General features: G+C 41.3%; 1 protein-coding gene across 1 annotated transcript in view; it reads right to left on the reverse strand.

The window, feature by feature from the left end:
* Positions 1-205: 205 nt before the first annotated feature.
* Positions 206-20,632, reverse strand: part of LOC115174667 (potassium voltage-gated channel subfamily H member 5-like) — a 130,992-nt gene continuing 110,565 nt past the window's right edge. Inside the window, exon 12 of the mRNA XM_029733425.1 lies at positions 206-3,695. Within this exon, the coding sequence (XP_029589285.1) occupies positions 2,559-3,695 (1,137 nt within the window). The 3' untranslated portion in view covers positions 206-2,558. The remainder of the gene's footprint in view (positions 3,696-20,632) is intronic.

The raw sequence follows: 20,632 nt of genomic DNA on the forward strand, positions 1-20,632 counted from the left end.
CTGTTAGTGGTTCTTGGTTTGTATTATGTTCTGTTTATTTTATTAAAACACTCACTCCCTGAACTTGCTTCCCGACTCTCAGCGCACAGCGTTATATTCACACAATGACCCATAGTCGGGAATTCTATCAAACGTATTCTGCAGAAATCACATTGTTCCTGTGCAACAGTTAACAACATTTGAATTCATGTAATTAGACAAGATAAAACAAAGTTATTCTGATTTTAATGAAAGTTGTACATTTTTGCAAACACAAACAATAAATGTGTGTGCGGACTGAATCAGCATCTTGAATCTGGCCTAGTCATGCTTACAAAGTCTTTATATAGTGTCGGCTCTCTGTTCATGTTTGTTATAAGGTGTCTTATCAAGGCAATTTCTGTAGATATGTCAACTTTCCAAAATGCATTCAATCAGTTGTGGACGTGGTCACTCTCTACACAAAGTGGTGGCTAACAATATGATATGGTAAACAATGAGGATGCTTCCATTCATTTCCATCTGGGAAAATAAATCTCAAGCACATGCACGAAAGTCCTCTCTATGCAAGCATAATCCACAAACAGTTTTGTATCTTTGTAAAATTGGAATTAACATTTTTGTATGAAACATTTTTAGCATAACAAAAAACTAAGGGGAGTGTATGGTTGAAATCACATTGTATTAAACACCTCTGCATTAAACAGCTTAGTAAGTTCTAAACACTACTATTTGGTCTTTAAACACAACTAAATCATGTTGTACTGGAGGTGGTAATTGAGAAACTAAGGCACAGATTTAATCACGCAATAATATCAAATTTAGAATACATTTGTGCTAATCATTATCTCATGAAGATTTATTTACCTCAGGTCGGGTTTTTTATTCATCTCTACATGCATCGTTATAGTGTACAGTCAGTAGTTTTTAGCTTTATTGTTCGTAGTGTACATACATATATTCTGTTTATTGTCTGCCTGTATATTTTGTTTATCTGCCTGTATATTCTGTTTGCCTGTATATTCTATTTATTGTGGCAGCACTATTTCAAATTCCTGTTGCAAATTGTGGTGGCAGAATTTAGGGTGAGCTGTTGTAACTTCTCAAAGGATATGTTCTGTGTTGGACTGTGATGTTATGCCTTTCATAGACTCCTGTTATGTCTACATCCTAAAAGAAGGCCATTGTGTTCTGGAACTGTTGCTGGTATAAAATAACTGCTGTGTAACAATATGATTGTATTATCACCTCCCACTATATAAGGGACATGGAACCATTAACTCTTTGAGTTCTTCCCTGTGAAATCAGAGATACATCTCCCCTGCAACTGCTTGATTAAATATTTTTCTATTATATCATTAAATCATCTCTGCCTTAATCTTTGGATCGAGTTTACCACAGCAAAATGTATTTCTTTGCGAATAAAGGTGATTCTGATTCTGTCAATTAGACAGTCACAGAGGCTATTTGCCTAAACAGGGCCTGTTTTCATGTCAGTCTGCATTGATATACTGAACATCAATTAAAACAGCTTTAGATCTTATCAATAAAGGTTTGTAGTGTTAGACTATACCTGTGTATTAAGCATTTCTTTGTTTTGGGCCCACACCTTCTATCAATCGGTACAGTCAGGTTGAACATCTGATCAATAAAAACAGCTTTAGATCTTATAAAGTTGTGTAATAACAACCAGGAAGCCTACAAGATGATTAGTGCCTACTCTAAGCATTGCACTTTGCAATCACAAATATGAATCAGTGATTTTCAATCTTCTGACCTACTAGTGGATCACGATATGAATCAGTGATTTTCAATATTCTGACTTACTAGTGGATCACGATATGAATCAGTGATTTACAATATTCTGACTTACTAGTTGATCACGATATGAATCGGTGATTTACAACCTTCTGACCTACTAGCGGGCCTTCTGTCTGATTCTTATTGTCAGATTGTTCTTTATTATATTGACGGATTGCTTCTGTATGGGGTGGTCACAACAACCCTTAAAACCAGGGCTGCCAACACAAAAATAAGTCAACAACATGTAAATCTTTCATTTCCAATTCAAATGTTAACTAAAGATTAACCATGGCTGTGTTAACCTAAGCGAGGGAAGTTGGAAAAGGTGGCCTGAATCCAGTTCTTTTTCGGTAACGTATTTGTTTATGTGACCCAAGCTCTTACAAATCGCTTTACTCCTTAGCTGTTTGTGCTCGGAATAGAAGGTCTATAGACTGGACCTGGGAAAAGCAGACTCAACGTGAAAGTACATCAACAAAGTCAAAAACTGTTAAATCCCTGTGCTACTGTACTGAAGGTACTGTACAGTGAAAAATCTGTATCTTAAAATCATTTATGCATGCAGTCAACTGCATAAATGTACAAGCAATTGCAATCCAAAGGTTTCTTTAAAATGTCTTTGGCAGGCCAGAATCCAGCTGGACATGCAAATGGTTATTTACACTAAAACTTCTTCCCACCTTAATTCTGTGTCCAGTTTCCTCATCTTGTCCATTAAAGAAAAAGATTGGGCACGGAAGTCGGTACAGATAAATACATCAATGTTTTTTTGTCATTCAAAAAGGTCCATCGTCTCTCTCAATGTCCGGTGTGACAGGTCTTGACACGGTGAAGATGTCCTGGCATTTGATCTTAGCCTTGGGGGTAGAGGTCTGCGGCAGTGAGAGCCTCCTCTTCTCAGACAGCAATCTCAGGATCTCACTAACTTGGGCTTCAAGTGTTGATAAACGGCCACTCAGCATCTGGATATCTCCCTTCAGCTCCAGCTTGGCCTCCTGGAGAGTGGACTGGAGCAGCACCTGTTCAGACATGGGTTGGAAGGGGTGGCCAAGCACGCCCACACTCCCAACCCCGAGGCTGTGTTCAAAAGGACTTCTCCCCATTGGACTCCGCTCATAGGGGCTTGGTGCGTCCCCTGCCCTGTCGATCCGAAGATCACTCTTGGTAATGCCGCTGTCGCAGGAGTCTGTCTTGTGGAGTGCGCTCTTCTCGTCGCCCCCCTCTCCTGTGCTGCTGGCGCCACCCCCGCTGCTGCTCTCGCCACCTTCTGCCTCCTGGCTCTTGCTGTCATCAGTCAACTGTTCTGAGGAATGGGACACGTCACCCCATTCCTCCTCTTCTTTCTGCTGTGGCCCTTCAGGTTCATCGGGGGTCAGGGGCACCGCCGCTGTAGTAGCATTCTTAAACTGCATCCAGCCTTGACCACCACCTCCACACCTGGGCCGTACCAGACTGGTGACCCTCAGGCAGTTCTGGTCCACCACACTGGGCTTCAGCTCCTTGACCTCGTGACAACCAGTGTGAATGGGCTCCACAGTGTGGACATAGGCCAGTGAACTCTGCAACGGGGTGATCTGGGAGACAGTAACTACACTGGAGCCACCGCTGGTAGTCCCTCCACCAATGCCAGGTGCCCCATTCTGCATCGGGGAGCCATTTTGGTGCTGCAAGGGGTGAGTCTGACACTGTTGGTGTGGGAGATTGGTAAGGGGGTGGTGGTGCTCAACCTGAAGCCGGTTGCGCTCCAGGTCAGGCTGAGCTTGGATTGGCATGTGAATCTCTTTCTGCTGCTTGAACTTCTGGAAGAGCCTGCGAACCGGGTGGTCAACAGGAATGGAGAGCATTACTTCATTCTTCTGCTGCCGGCGCTCTTCCTCCTCCTTCTTCACATCGGCGATCTTTCGGAAGATTATCTGCAGAGATATTGAGAGGGGAAGAGAGACGTATGCGTAAGGACAGCCTGGTGAATCAGAACATGCCTTAATCACAAGTACTAGATTTTACAATCTAAATGTCTTTTATACTGTCTTGCATATACTACGCTTCTGGCAAGGCATGTTTTTCCAACCACCGTACAATTAAAAATATGATGCTATAATTTAATGGGATGAACACAAAAAATTATAATTGTGATAAATATGTCAACAACTAGCAACTAAACGGAGCACCAAAACAACTCATGCACATACTGAACTCCACAGTGTTACTGATTGCATGTTCACTAGATACAGTTTTGCCATTACTCGCAAATTATTGAAGCTAAAATATAAACCCGAACAGGCATAAACTTGTGCTGCATTGACCTAGAGAAAAACAAATCACTGTTAACAAAATAAGATTTAAGTTTATAGATTTTTCAGTACTAACGTCTAGCGACAATACAGACGGACACCAAATTGTATTGAGAGAAAAAATACAAAAATGCACATCTATGATAGTTACAGATTTAGCAGATCTGTATTTTCCAATCACCGTATAGTGCACTGTCAATATTGTTGCACAGTGTAAATCTGCTGGTAAACATCTCATAATAATGCTCATAATGCTGATGCACCTGAAGTAAAATGAAAATACAATTATAGCAAATGATAGATCATTTTATCTAATAACTGTTGAGATTGTCACATATATATTTTGTTACATACACTATGGTAACACCTTGAGTTTAAACAATGAAAGACTGACATCTAGTGGCATATTTAATATGACATCAGCAACATCTTTGATGACTCTCAAACAACGTGACATCGGTGACAGGCTATTGGGTAATGCATATCTGATAGGCATACACAGAATGAAATCGTCTTCACCCCCTTCTCTCCATCTCTGCACCCTTTTGACTCTGGGATTCTGTGCTGCCCTTAGTGATGCTTTGATTACATACAGTATTAATTTCGATGGCGTTAATACATTTTTCAGTCCTCTTACTGATAACCCAGGCAGTCATAACCAGACCAGCTTCACAAACTACAGTGGACACATAGTTGCTTCTTGGTGTTCTACTCTTTATATTAACGAGGATAAGAGCACCTTCTCTAGGAACCATTTGGGATTATTGTATTTGATAAAACCACAATAGAACCTGAGGCATCTCATTATGTGGGATTTATTTTTAATTTGTGTTATGTCTCGTTTCTTTATCTATCATTTAAGTTAATACACAGAGGCTACTACTCAAAGTAATGTTTTTCTCACTGTCAGTTCAGGCAACACTGGACTATCTTTGTGAGACCTTCAGGCACTCGATAGAGGTAAAAATAGAGCAGTACCGCTTGTTATCTACTCTGGAGAAAGGGTTCTACGTGGAAGCCAAAATGGTTCTTCCTGGAACCAAAAAGGGTTCTTCAAAGGGTTCTCCTATGGGGACAACAGAAGAACCCTTTACGGTTTTAAATAGCACCTTATCCTCTAAGAGTGTAGTAGCTTTAGAGACTAAGAGTGGAGGAGAGAAAGATCAAAAGATAGTGGCTGCCACTTACCCTTGGGATCATTTGTTTTCTGCATTAAATCGAGGCAATCAGGAGTGACAAAACAGCAGGGGGGGACTTCGTTTTTCTTGGATAGACATCGAAAAACTGAAACATTTTTGTTTTTGCATACAAACCAGCAAAATACTTGATATTTAGATTTTCACATGTGGATTGGTGTTAAATGTGGAATGCCTGTCATTGGCCAAATGCACAGGCAACATTTCCTGTCCCTTACAAAATAGGAGTTCTAAATCCATTCTATTAATCTGTTGTCTATTAATTAATCTATTAATAGCTGTTCATGTGCCACAGTGCCAAGATAAGTGAGTGAGCTTCTGCGATACCCAGGCCGTGTCCATAAAAACAAATTGTGATCTTGGATTTACTATTATTTTTCTGTATACTTCCATGGTTGATTTCATTGATTCTCCCATTTAATTTCCCCTAATTGACAAATACTTTTTTATTCTACTTTTCTACTACTTCCAAGTCAGTTGTAGAGGATCATAAAAAAAATGTATTACCCCTTTTTCTCCCCAATTATGTGGTATCCAATTGGTAGTTACAGTCCTGTTCCATCGCTGCAAAGGTTGAGAGTCGTGCGTCCTCCGAAACACAATCCAGCCAAGCCGTACTGCTTCTTGACACAACGCCCGCTTAATCCGGAAGCCAGCCGCACCAATGTGTCGGAGGAAGCGCGAAACACCTGGCGACCATGTCAGCGTGCATTGTGCTTGGCCCGCCACATGAGTCGCTAGTGCGCGATGGGACAGGAACATCCCTGCCCGTCCAAACCCTCCCCTAACCCAGACGACGCTGGGCCAATTGTACGCCGCCCCATGGGTCTCCCGGTCGCAGCCGGCTGCAACAGAGCCTGGACTCTAACCAGCTTCTCTAGTGGCACCGCTAGCACTGCAATGCAGTGCCTTAGACCACTTCGCCACTCGGGATGCCCCAGAGGATCATCTTGAGTGAGGTGTAGAATCACTGATCTACAAATAGTATTCCCTGCCAAATAATAGATTTTGTGAAATCAGATTCGCAGAGCTACGCCTCCCCTGGCTCGGGCTATACCCCCGCCCCTGGAGCATATTAGGGGTTTAAGTGCCTTGCTCAAGGGCAGAAACGGCAGAAGGTGGCACCTGAAACTCTGATGTAAGTTAATAAACAGAGGCTACTACTCCAAATAATGTTTTTCTCACTGTCAGTCCAGTGTTGCCCAAACTAATGTCATTGTAACTGCTCTGGCCAACACACGTCATCTTTGTGGGACCTTCAGGCACTTACAGTTTTCACCAATTGTTAACACACATTTGCTGAAACTACATCTCAAGTACTCAAAACTCTCAACACAAAACACAAAACAGTTAGCCAATTTCCCCAAACCCCACAGATATCTTGCAAAATAAAACACATGAATCAAAATGATGTACTCCCTGCTCAAAATGAAACTCTGCATATAAATGAGACACGCACATCAAATGAATCTAACTTAGTGAAACCCAGATCACACTAATGTGACATATTCAAAACACTACTATCAGAACCTATTTCACTGTAAAGACTAAGATTTTGCTGTGATACTGTATATATTGTGTGTACTCAAACAAGAAAGGAATACAAATGCAAAAATGTATGTTTTATATTTCAAAGAAACGGTCAAATCTAAATCATAAGTCAAGAAACAAATACAAAATCAGTCATGTCTGTTGTTTTGGTCCGTCCACAGATTTTCATCAACATCACAGGTGATATTCTCCTTGGCCAGACAGCAGGGAAATATCTTCTGGCATTACACCTCCACCCCTGACAGGACTCTGCTGGAATATCACCACAGGCCTCCTCCATTGCCTGGAGAAGGGCCATACATTCATGGGGTTTGCGATCATACACCTACCGCCGCCATGCTGAAAACAACTCATCAATGGGGTTGAGAAATGGGGAATATGGTGGGAGATAGAGAATTGTAAACCTAGGATGGTCATGGAACCAGTTGTAGACCTGAGCATCCCGATAGAAAAAGATTGTCGTGTAAGGTGTTCAGGAAATTAAGGAGATGGGCAGTGTTGTATGATCCCAAGGGTGGCATGGCGATGGAGGACCCTATTGTGGCTCATAGCTGTACATATGGTGACATTTCCCCTGCACTGGCCAGGTACCTCAATGATGGCACGTTGACCAATGATGTTCCTTCCTCTCCTCCTCGTCTTCGCCAAATTGAATCCAGCCTCATCTATAAATTTGATTTCCTGGGGCATGGGACTTGCATCCAAATCCATGATTCTCTGAAATGACAGTGAATACTGTAATTGCTGTATAGTAAAGTTCACTGGCAATGTTTCAAGAGTGTAATACTAGTACATTACTTACTTGCACATATTTGTACCGTTTATCCTTCACTCTTTGGGAATTTCTTTCAAATGGGACTCTGTAGATTTGCTTCATTCGGAGATAGTGTTTCTTAAGGATGCAGGCTATGGTTGGAAAATGGCAGGGTTTTCAATAATCTGTTGTCGGATTTCCCGAAGTCTTATGGCATTTGCACAGTGGCAGCCTCCTGTTAGTCTGTAAATAGACGCGTTCTACCTCCAAGTGGTGATCGTCTTTCAGTTCTACAATAACAAAATAGCATACAGTACAGTGAACACTACAGTAATACAGTATAAAAGATAAACATGTTACAAAGTAATATAGCTCTCAATTTCATACATACAGTAATACATGAAACATTGACTTTGATTCCCGTTTCAGTATGTATTGGAATCTACTGTCTTTACTGTGCTTTACGTTGTTCTACTGTCAAGTAGTAAAAGTAGTAGATAGGTTCAATGTCTGCAGTACATACCTATTTTCATTTTGGAACGTCCGGATGATGGATGCTACGGTGAAGCAGCTCAGATTGGGCTGCACTCTCTGCCCAACCTCTCTCAAGGTCAGACCATGGTTGACGACATGGTCCACCACAGTCGCCCGAATTTATTGGTCTTCCTCCACCTCTACCTCCACCTCCATCTCTACCCCTACCTCCACCCGCACCTCCACCTCCAGCTCGATCTCTCTCTGCCAATTTTGCTTCCATTGTTCTCGAAATACAGAAGTACTCACCTGTGGCCTTTTTATCCATACCAAAGGTGTGATTGCAAAGTGAACATTTACGCATTTAATGTTTGCACATGTGAAGAGTGAAAGTGATCAATTGGTAATTGAAATTAGCTTGTTGAAGAGTGTTGCTTTTCATTTGCACACAAGAGATTTTAGCTGTGAAGGTTATGCCAAAGGTAGAGAATTGTGTGTTGTGTTTGGCAAAATGTTTGGTATAGAATTGCAATCTGAGTGTAAAGCAAAATATGTGCCAGTAGTATTGCAGATTTGCTGTATGGTTCTGCTAAATGAGTTACAGGTTTGGTATAGAATTGGGAAAAACTGTAATAGAGGTAAAAATAGAGCACTGCTTGTCCCTCGTTATCCCTTCATGGTCTTTTAGCACCCCTACATGTTCTGCCATTGCATGTTACTTCTCATCAACCAGGGAGCCTCCTGGGAAACAATAAATCCAGCCCCCCCTGCCACTTCAAATTGATTCAACTGCCATGTTTTTACTTAGTCGCTTTAGAGACTAACTGTGGGGAGAGAAAGATCAAGAGACAGTGGCTGCCAAGGGTACGTTGGGATAACTTGTTTCTGCATTAAATCGGCGCAATCGGGAATGAGAACACTTTTTTTCTTTCTTGTATATAAAATAAATCTACTGAAAAATGGCTTGTTTTTTGCATATAAACTCAAAAAATACTTGATATTGAGATTTTCACGTGGGTGGGGCTAAATGTGGAATGCCTGTCATTGGCCAAATGCACAGGCAACATTTCATGTCCCTTACAAAATAGGAGTTCTAAATCCATTCTATTAATTAATCTATTAATATCTGTCCATTATGTGCCGTAGTGCCAAGGTGAGTGAGTGAGTGAGTGAGTGTGTGAGTGAGCTGCCGTGATGCCCAGGTCCTGTCCAGAAACAAAATAATTCTGATCTTGGATTTGCTATTATTTTCTACATAATGCTGCGTAACCAACTGGGATGTGGAAATTTACCACCTATGAAGTTGTAAATTCCAGTTGGATGCATTCACGCGCTTTGTTTTATTTTTATTTAACTTTTATTTAACTAGATAAGTCAGTTTAGAACAAATTCTTATTTACAATGACGGCCTACCAAGAGCCAAAAAAAGCCTCCTGCCAGGACGGGGGCTGGGAAAACTCTTTGAGAAACGTTGATTGGCTGGCTAATAGTCAACAAGTTGCGTGAACCGTAAACTAAAAGTACAGCTATCATTCTTGTAAAGAAATTATAATGAAAAAAAAACATGAATTGATTGCTTTTTATAAATAATGTTTTGTTGTTGCATTTAACTGCCGAAAATGATGTTATCGAGGTCATTTCCTTAGTAGGTGATGTCAGAGGTCACCATGTGGGAGAAGTGGGAACTCAGGATCAATGTTCCCTCTATTTTTTTTCGGCACTGAGCAAATTTCAGGTGTTCTGAGCACAAACTTGAACATTGTGAAAATTCTGTGCAACTTCCAGCACCGGGTGAACACTGAGGATGTATTCGCTTTAAGTTACACTATTAGACAGTGGTCAAGTAAGGTACTGTGGCAATTTGATCATAACGTAGGCCTACCAGAGTGGCTTAGCATCAAAAACTATTGAGAAAAAGCATACCTTAACATTTTAATAACCTCTTAAGGATTGGACCCCATACATACATGTTATGTATGGGTGGTCCCAGGAATTGAACACACTACCCTGGCATTACAAGCACCTTGCTCTACCAACTGAGATATAAAGGACCACTGTTGTTTGATGCAAGAAACCACTTTACAAAATAAAATGCATTATTATTCCCATACCATTATTACAGAGAATCAGACAAATCATGCTACCCTCTGCCTATTGGCTATTTAGCTTCTTCAAGCCTTTTTTTAAATACAAAAATGCCCCTTTAAGACAAAACAATTGTGAAAGATGTCTAGAAATGTACAAAGGATAAGAACAAATGTGCACACTTGGCTACATGCAGCTCTCGCTTTGATCTCAAAACAAGTGTATCTACTCATGACCGCTCATGCTGTAAACACAGTCCAGTTCAACGTGAATGGCACAAATCCATATATGGCAATAGCCTATTTGCATATAGGCCTACTGTAGCTCTGATTGATTTTTCTGCGCTGGTCTGTGTAGAGTACGGGCTGAGTCTTGAGTGTCAATGCAATAGAATCCTACTCCGATGCCTACAACAAAATCTCTTGCATAGTTAGTTCTGCGAACGAAGTCTTGCATAGTTTGTTTTGTTTCGGTATGTTGCATTGAAAGTGGATAATATTGCGTTGATTCGATCACAATTCCCACAGTAAAGGGAAACGTAGTGCGTTCACTAAAGGGGAAAACTCTAGAAAGTTGAGTGAAGTAGTTCAATCACGTGTAGGTTGATATTTCTTCTGTGCGGCAGTCCCGGGGAGTTGCGTTTCCTGCAGATTAGAGGGAACATTGCTCAGGAAAAACAGATGAGTTTCTCACTACTAATTACCAGTTGGAGGACCGTTCAAGTGGATTTGTCCCAGTCGTATGTGACAAATTCCCAATTGGTCATGAACGCAGCACACTTCCATGGTCGTTTTTTTTGTACCTTTTATTTAACTAGGCAAGTCAGTTAAGAACAAATTGTTAATTACAATGACAGCCAATGGCTTGCTCAAGGGCAAAAAGGCAGAAGGTTGCACCATAAACTCTGATGCCATCAACCCTCCAGTTGCCAACTCACTCCCGACAGATTTTTCCTTGTCCGTTATTGGGTCCAAAACAGCAAAGCTCTGGTTACTGGCCTACTGAAATATCCAACAATTCACAGACGACTCCCAACGTGACATCTGTGATAGGATATTGAGTAATATATATCTGATGGGCGTACATATAATGAAATCGTCTCCATCCCCTTTTTCTCCATCTCTGGACCCTTTTTGACTCTGGGTTTCTGTGCTGCCCTTAGTGATGCTTTGATTATATACAGTATTACTTAGATCAGTGCATTCGGAAAGTATTCAGACCCCTTGGCACTTTTCTAATTTTGCTATGTTACAGTCTTATTTTAAAATTGATTACATTTGTTTTTTTCCTCATCAATCTATACACAATACCCAATAATGACAAAGTGAAAACAGGTTTGTAAATGTATTACAAATAAAAATCAGAAATACCTTATTTACATAAGTATTCAGACCTTTTGCTTTGAGACTCAAAATTGAGCTCAGGTGCATCCTGTTTCCATTGATCATCCTTGATATGCTTCTACAACTGGATTGGAGTCTACCTGTGGTAAATTCAGTTGATTGGACATGATCTGGAAAGGCACACACCTGTCTATATAAGGTCCCACAGTTGACAGTGCATGTCAGGGTACCCAAAGAAATTCTGCAGCATTGAAAGTCCCCAAGAACACGATGGCCTCCATCATTTCTAAATGGAAGAAGATTGGAACCACCAAGACTCTTCCTAGAGCTGGCTGCCTGGCCAAACTGAGCAACTGGGGGAGAAGGGACTTGGTCAAGAACCCGGTGGTCACCCTGATCGAGCTCTAGAGTTCCTCTATGGAGATGGGATAACTTTTCAGAAGGACAACCATCTCCGTAGCACTCCACCAATCAGGCCTTTATGGTAGAGTGGCCAGACAAAAGCCACTCCGCAGTAAAAGGCACATGACAGCCCGCTTGGAGTTGGCCAAAAGGCACCTAAAGAACTCTCAGACCCTGAGAAACAAGATTCTTTGGTCTGATGAAGCCTAGATTGAACTCTTTGGCCTGAATGCCAAGTGTCACGTCTGGAGGACACCTGGCACCATCCCTACAGTGAAGCATGGTGGCGGCAGCATCATGTTGTGGGGAGGTTTTTCAGTGGCAGGGACTGGGAGACTAGTCAGGATTGAGGCAAAGATGAATGGAGCAAAGTACAGAGAGATCCATAACAAAAACCTGCTCCAGAGTGCTCAGGACTTCAGACTGGGGCAAAGGTTCACCTTCAAACAGGACAACGACTCTAACAACACAGATAAGACAATGCAGGAGTGGCTTCGGGACAAATCTCAATGTCCTTTAGTGGCTCAGCCAGAGCCCTGAATTGAACCCAATCGAACATCTCTGGAAAGACTTGAAAATAGCTGAGCAGCGACGCTCCCGATCCAACCTGACAGAGCTCGAGAGGATCTTCAGAGAAGAATGTGAGAAACCCCCAACCTCTAGGGGCTAGGGGGCAGTATTTTCACGGCCGGATGAAAAACCGTACCCAATTTAAACAGGTTACTACTCCGGCCCAGAAAATAGAATATGCATATTATTAGTAGATTTGGATAGAAAACACTATATATATATATACACTCAAGTGGTTTGGGTGGGTAAGGCGGTGGAGGAGGAAGTGGGAGGGTACTTGATCCAGTTAGGGAAGAGGGGAAGCTCGGCTTGGGTGAGATAAAGGGGGGAGGAAAACTGGGAGGGGGAAGTGGAGAGGGATACGCTTGGATTGGGAGAGGGTGAAAATAAGGATGTATCTATACTACAATGTAATTGTGTTTTTTTTGTGACTTGTAAACCTTCTGTAAAATAAATAAGTTCTGGCCCGATTAGGAGAGGACGTCGAGTCATTATTATAATTTTTTTTTGCCATTATAGCTAACATCCAATGGTGGTCATTGGTTAGAGTGGAGATGTGCTCTAGCCGAGGGATTGGGACGGGGTAGCTGGGAGGGCATCAGACACGTTGTGTGGTGCCTCTCAACTCATCTCACTCTGACCTTTCGGTGCACCCACTCTCCCCACCAGCCAATATACTTTCATTGACAAGGTATTACAAACTGAGCACAGTACTTAAGTGGCAGGCCTTCTCCAATGTATTTACATTGACATGATCCACATACTGTTGGTACATTTGGAGAGGAGTTGGAGCTTAAAAAACATAAAAAAGGCACAGCGCCTCAAAGTGCAAAGAAGTCCTTTGCTTTTTGTTATTTTGTGTTCTCTGTTAAATGTTTGCTCAGCCTACATGTTCACATGTTCTATATATGTAATGTATACAATAATTACAGTATGTATTCATACTATGAATCTCCCATATCCATGGTATGTCCACTGCCTTCTGCAAAACATTTTTGTATTATGGTTATTCAATGATAGATGGAACATACAAGGATAACTTTGATTGAACATTTAAAGAGGAGCTGGATTGGAGAGGCCTATGCTGCCACCTACTGTATTAACAGCAGAGGTGTAGGCATTGTGATAAACAAGAATATACCATTTTTCCCAGCACATGGACCAAGAAGGTTGTTTTCTAATTTTTAATTGTACGTTACATTATGTTTTTAGATCGAACATAGCTTGAATTCTATCAAATCCAGACAGGAACTATAATTTAAATCACACATTCCACAAGTTAGACAGACACAGAAATATAAAAGGCAAATTCAAAGAGCCTCCAAAGATGCTGAAAATGTTAATCTCTACAAATAATTTACAGGACACCTGGAGATTACTATTCTCAACTACAAAAGACTACTTATTTTTTTCTCAAAGTAAGAAAATCTATTCAAGAATTGACTACATTTTTCTTTCCAAAAATGCACTCAACAATATACTGGGTTAAAAAGTCCATGACGTAGTTATATCGGATAATTCTCCTGCATCATGCATAACTACACCAACCGAAAATACAATTAGTGACATGGAGAATGAACAGAACACATCTTCAAGACCCGACATTTACTAAACTTTACCATTGCAAATGTAGACATAGAGGACAGAGAAAAACTGACCCCCGACATAATTTTGCATGCTTTAAAGGCATGCATACGTAAGGGGAATGATAATATCATATTCTGAGTTAGAAATTAAAATGAATGAAAAATAAATCACCATTTTAGAAAAGGCCCATAAAAATATTTACAAGGTAAAGAAGAAAATACAATTTCTGAACTTAAGAAAGAATATGATCTTTTACTTTTGAAGAGAGCCAACAACTACAGGAAATAAAGCACACAATTGAATAGCAAATAAACCTGGTAAACACCTCGCAGCCCTCACAAAACGAATACACGTCAAACCAGTTATAATTTTAAAATATAAGGATACAGATGCTTTAATTAGAAACAACAATGCTATTAATGACCCACCCAAATGACCCACTTGAGAGAGTATTTTATCTTTCTGTAATCGAGACCATGTAATATCTAACAAAAGGGTATTTTTTCATTTAATGATCTCTTATGGTTTATTTGACCAATTTTATCAACACTGCCCTGAAAATATTCAACTCATAATTTCATTTTGATTCAACTAACTCCTCCATAGAGTATCCATATATACTGAACAAAAATATAAATGCAACATGTAAAGTGTTGGTCCCGTGTTTAATGAGCTGAAATGAAAGATCCCAGAAATGTGCCTTATGCAGAAAAAGCTTATTTTACTCCAATTTTGTGCACAAATATGTTTGCCTACCTGTTAGTGAGCATTTCTCCATTGCCAAGATAATCCATCCACCTAAAAGGTGTGGCATATCAAGAAGCTGATTAAACAGAATGATCATTACACAGGTGCACCTTGTGCTGGGGTCAATAAAAGGCCACTCTAAAATATGCAGTTATGTCACACAACACAATGCCATAGATGTCTCAAGCATTGAGGGAGCATGCAATTTGCCTGTTAGCTTCAGGAATGTCCACCAGAGCTGTTGCCAGAGAATTTAATATTCCAAACGGCCTCACAACCGCAGACCATGTGTAACCCTGCCAGCCCATGACCTCTACATCCGTCTTATTCATCTGTGGGATCGTCTGAGACCAGCCACCCGGACAGCTGATGAAACTGAGGATTATTTCTGTCTATAATTAAGCCCTTTGTGGGGAAAAACTCATTCTGATTGGCTGGGCCTGGCTTCCCAGTGGGTGCGCCTGACTTCCAAGTGGATGGGCCTATGCCGTCCCAGGCCCACCCATGGCTGAGCCCCTGCTCAGTCATGTGAAATCCATAGATGAAGACTTAATTGATGTATTTCAATTGACTGATTTCCTTATATAAACTGTAACTCAGTAAAATCGTTGAAATAGTTGAAATTGTTGCTTTATATTTTTGTTCAGTATAAAATGTAGAAACCAGACAACAAAGGTTCAAGCCTCTAAACTTGATAAATCAACATATCCCCAAGCAACTGGGAGGTTGTGGGCCCATGGACGAACAAGACAACCAAAAGGAGCCTTTTGGAAACAAAGTTGAAAACTTTAGAAGATAAATTGGACCTGCACTGTTTTTACAAATACATGTTATTCAATAATTTCCCCCACACTTTGTAGCCAGGCGTCTTTGTAGCCAGGCGCTAAAATAGAACTTGATTCTATTTGAGACGCTCCACAAGTCCCCTCCTTATTGGATATCAAGAAGATACAGACCCATGTGGGTGCTTGAAAGACAAACGAGGAGAGATTAATTGAAGAAAAGTGTAACATAGTTGTGAGCTCTGCAAATGCAACGACTGTAATAATAATACATCAAATGCATTAACAGAAATAAAACAATTACCATAATCAAATTGTCACGTCCTGATCCTAGTAAGATGTCATTTTCTATAGTAGAGTAGGTTAGGGCGTGACAGGGGGTGTTTTGTGTTTTTCTATGTTTTCTATTTCTATGTTTAAGTTCTAGTTTTTCTATTTCTATGTTGGGATTGTTTGGGTTGATATCTAATTGGAGGCAGCTGATCCTCGTTGCCTCTGATTAGAGATCATATTTAAGTAGGTTTTGTGGGTAGTTGTTTTCTGTTTAGTGTATTTCACCTGACGGAACTGTTGTCGGTCGTTTTGTTGTAGTGTCTTTATAATAAAAGTGAATATGAGCACTATACACGCTGCGCCTTGGTCCCCTTTATACGACCTACGTTACAGAACTACCCACCACAACTGGATCAAGCAGCGTGCTCGGGAGGAGATGGACACCTGGTCACATCAGGAGTGGATAGAGAGGAGAGACTGGACCTGGGGCCAGGTAATCGAGCGTTATCGGAGCCTACCTGGGAAGCACGAGAGGCTACAAAAACCCAAAGATCTTTTTTTGGGGGGGGGGGGTACATGGAGCAGTCGGCAGAGCCGGGGAGCAAACCAGAGCCAATCCGGGAGAATTTGGAGAAGGGAGAAATGGGAGAGCTATTGAGTTGGTTGAGGACGCACAAGTTTTTCCCAAAGGAACGTGTCGTCAGTTTGGTGCCACCTGAGTCAGCTCCCCGTACTCAACCTGAAAAGTGTGTGGAAGTTCTGGAACAAGTGATACCGGCGATACACACCAGGTCTCCAGTAAGTCTCAACAGCCTGGTATGTCCTATTCCTGCTCCTCGCACTCTCTCTCCAGTGCACCTCCAAAGCCCAGTATGTCCTGTGCCTGCTCCTCGCACTCTCCTCTCAGTGCGCATCCATGACTGTGCTGCGAGCACTCGGCCTTTAGTGGGTCTCCCCAGTCCGGTGAGACCGATTCCTGCTCCTCGCACTCTCCCACCAGTGCGCCTCCATAGCCCAGTACGTCCTGTGCCTGCTCCCCGCACTCGACCTGAGGTGCGTGTTACCAGTCTGGCGCCACCTATGCCAGTCCCACGCATCGGACCTCCAGTGCACATCCCTAGTCTGGAGCCTCCAGCGACGCTCCTCAGCCCGGAGCCTCCAGTGGTGGTCTACAGCAGAGTGATTCCGGTAAGGATCTACAATCCGATTCCTCCAATAATGATCTACAGGCTTATGTTACAGAAGCAGTGGAATCTACGGGCGGAATGGAGGTTTCACCCTGAGCCAGAGCCACCTCCGTTGCTGGAGGATCGGGAGAAGAGGAAGGTTCTGGGTGTTGCATTTGAGCCGTCATCGACTTTTGCCACCCTCCCTTTGGTTTTTGTGATTGTTTTGATTTGTTGCATTCGGAGTCTGCACCTTTGGGGGGAGAGGGGGTACTGTCACGTCCTGATCCTAGTAAGATGTCATTTTCTATAGAGTAGGTCAGGGCGTGCCAGGGGGTGTTTGTGTTCTATTTATGTTGGGATTGTTTGGGTTGATCTCTAATTGGAGGCAGCTGATCCTTGTTGCCTCTGATTAGAGATCATATTTAAGTAGGGGTTTTTCTTCCTGGGTTTTGTGGGTAGTTTTCTGTTTAGTGTGTTTCACCTGACGGAACTGTTGATCGTTTTGTTGTAGTGTCTTTATAATAAAAGTGAATATGAGCACTATACACGCTGCGCCTTGGTCCCCTTTATACGACCCACGTTACACAAAAACATTTTACATTAGAAATGATGGGGATTAACGGTAAATGTACTACTGGTGATATATGTAATGGGGAATTGATAGACACTAACAAAGAGCAAACAATTCACACAATGTTATGAAACAATGAATGCACACGAATTCTGGAGAGAAATGTGCCTTGTCAATCTTAGCTACACTCCCCTTTTGACAACATTTAAAATGATACCCAAGACACATTATCTTCACACATACTGTAGGCTCAAGGAATACTCTAACAAACGATGTCCAAAGTGGTAGCCATTTATGGAAAACCCAAGAAATTTTGAAACTAATGCAATTTCACACCATCGTGCACATTTATATTTTGTTTACCCCAACAGGCACAATCATGACATGCAGGTTAAAATACCAAAATCAATTATATTAATTTCGGGCAGGTTGAAACACACATTCATTGGCATTTAGCTAGCAAGCTGTTGCTAGCTAGTTTGTCCTGGGAGATGAACTTTGGGTTATTTTACCTGACATGCATATGGTGCTGTTTCTTTGTAGAATTTTGACCTGGAGTAATACAAAAGCGTGTGTTTCTCTGACAGATAATCCAGACAATTTTTATGCACTACGTGGTCCCGTTCTGTGAGATTGTGTGGCCTACCACTTCGTGGCTGAGCCGTTGTTGGTCCTAGATGCTTCCACTTCACAATAACAGCACTTACAGTTGACCGGGGCAGCTCTAGCAGGGCAAATATTTGACAAACTGACTTGTTAGAAAGGTGGCATCCTATGACGGTGCCCCGTTAAAGTCAGTGCGCTATTCATTAAGGTAATTTCTACTACCAGTGTTTGTCTGGAGTTTGCATAGCTGTTTGCTCGATTTGATATACCTATTAGCAATAGCCGAATACACTAATTTGAAGGGGTGTCCATATACTTTTGTATATATAGTGTATCTTAAAATGTTCACAGTGATGTAGAATTCACTACCAAATGAGCCTGGCGTGCCAGAGATGTTAAAATATTCACAGGATTGTGGTAAGAGTGTGTCAGAATTGCTTATTTCTGAAGATGTTATTTTGTCCCATCTGTGATTTTTTTTTTACAATGTAAAACTCTCCAGAGTGGCGCAGTGGTCTAAGGCACTGCATCGCAGTGCTGAAGCACCACTACAGCCTGGGTTTGATCCCTGAACAGCTTGCCCCTCAGTGACTGCCAGCAGCAGCAGCTCCACCTCCGTGGGTAGATGGGCCATGTGAACATTTCTTGGATTGTTTTGCCAGCTATTTGCTATGAGGGAGAACTGCCCAAATGAAATTTGCAGGTTTTCATAGCATAAATTATAATAGCACAAAGTAAATGGACCATCTTGGAGGTGCTTAAATGTGCATCACTTCAGTCAGAACTTCTGGGTCTGCTCTAGTCTCCATCCCAATGAGGCTGTGGTGCCTGACGGTTTACTTCCTCACGTGAGACTAGATCTGTGCCATCAGGTACAGATGGCGCAAAAGCAAAAAACTAATTGTTATTAACTTCTAAATAAACAAATCTTAACAGTCATTGGAGCATGGGACCTGATAAACTGGACAACTAGATCCAACAAGAGTCGAAGGAAAGAGTCCGAGGAATACACTAGCTAGAACCTTCTCATGGTGGATCTAGTAGGACGAAAAAGCTTCCCCCATGTTTTTCATCAGGTTCTACTGAAGGTGATCAGGCCACATGTTGTGTGGACTAAAACAGCATAAAATGGGGTGTATCACAAAGCATGATGAAATTAATTAGCCAGCTACAGTAATTTTGAGAAACATTGATAAATAGTTTGGTCTTTTTTTTTTTTTGTCAAATTAACCTTTGATAAGCATAGCTGGAGCTTGCTAGCTAGTTAGATCCCATGCCGATTTCAAGCCTTTCTAAACTAATATCTGACTAAATCGGGAAATATGAAATTATTTCTGAATGAAATTTAACTGGCTAATGCATCATGCTTTGTGACATTATGTTAACTAGCTATCCCCAGTTGGATAATGTGTTTTCACTTATTGCATCTGCATGCTTGTTGCGTTCTCCCTGGTTTCCACTAGTTACCACAAGCACAAAGTAAAAATGAGCTAAATCGTATAAAATTAATGAAAACAAAAATGACCTTTTTGGTCTTATGTTAAGGTTAGGCATAAGGTTAGCAGTGTGGTTAATATTAGGGTTAAGGTTAGGGTCAGGTTTAAAATCAGATTGTAATAAAATACATTGTAGAAATATGCGGGCTATATGACTTGATAGCTGTGGTAACTAGTGCCAACCGTTCTCCCTGGTGCTGGCTGCTCCTTCTAAATAGTATAATTTAATCTGTTCAAAAAAGTGGCAGCATGTGCAGCAGTCATTCGGTTTTTGACATACACCTCCCGCCCTGGGAATTCAGCCAATCAGAGGCCGCAGTTGTCAATGTAAATGTCCATTTTATATGTTTGAAGATTCAATTTTGTGATGTAAAATTCCATAGGAATGCATATCATAACACATAATTACTCTACATTAAAATATATTCTTACTATGGGGCCATAGCAGATTGGTCTGATACTAGAATACTAAATGTATCAAGTAATATAATTGGCCTCAATAAACCCAACATGGGATTCTACTACATTATAATGGAATGTATGGAGCAGGTTTAATCAAATCAAAGTTTAATGGTTGCGTACACAGTTTAGCATATGTTATAGTGGGTGCTGCGAAATGCTCGTGTTACTAGCTTCTAACAGTGAAGCAAAAATGTCAAAAGTGCACAAATAATAATCAAGAAATCAAGAATGTCATAACGAATCCAGTTGACAACCCAAATATCTGTCACGCCCTGATCTGTTTCACCTGTCCTTGTGATTGTCTCCACCCCCTCCAGGTGTCACTGATTTTCCCCAGTGTATTTATCCCTGTGTTTCCTGTCTCTCTGTGCCAGTTCGTCTTGTATGATTTTCCAAGTCAACCAGCATTTTCCCCGTTCTCCTGCTTTTTGCTATCCTCCTTTTTCTAGTCCTCTCGGTTTTGACCCTTGCCTGTTTCTGGACTCTGTACC

Source organism: Salmo trutta, chromosome 35, assembly GCF_901001165.1.
Source record: "Salmo trutta chromosome 35, fSalTru1.1, whole genome shotgun sequence".
NCBI lineage: Eukaryota > Metazoa > Chordata > Actinopteri > Salmoniformes > Salmonidae > Salmo > Salmo trutta.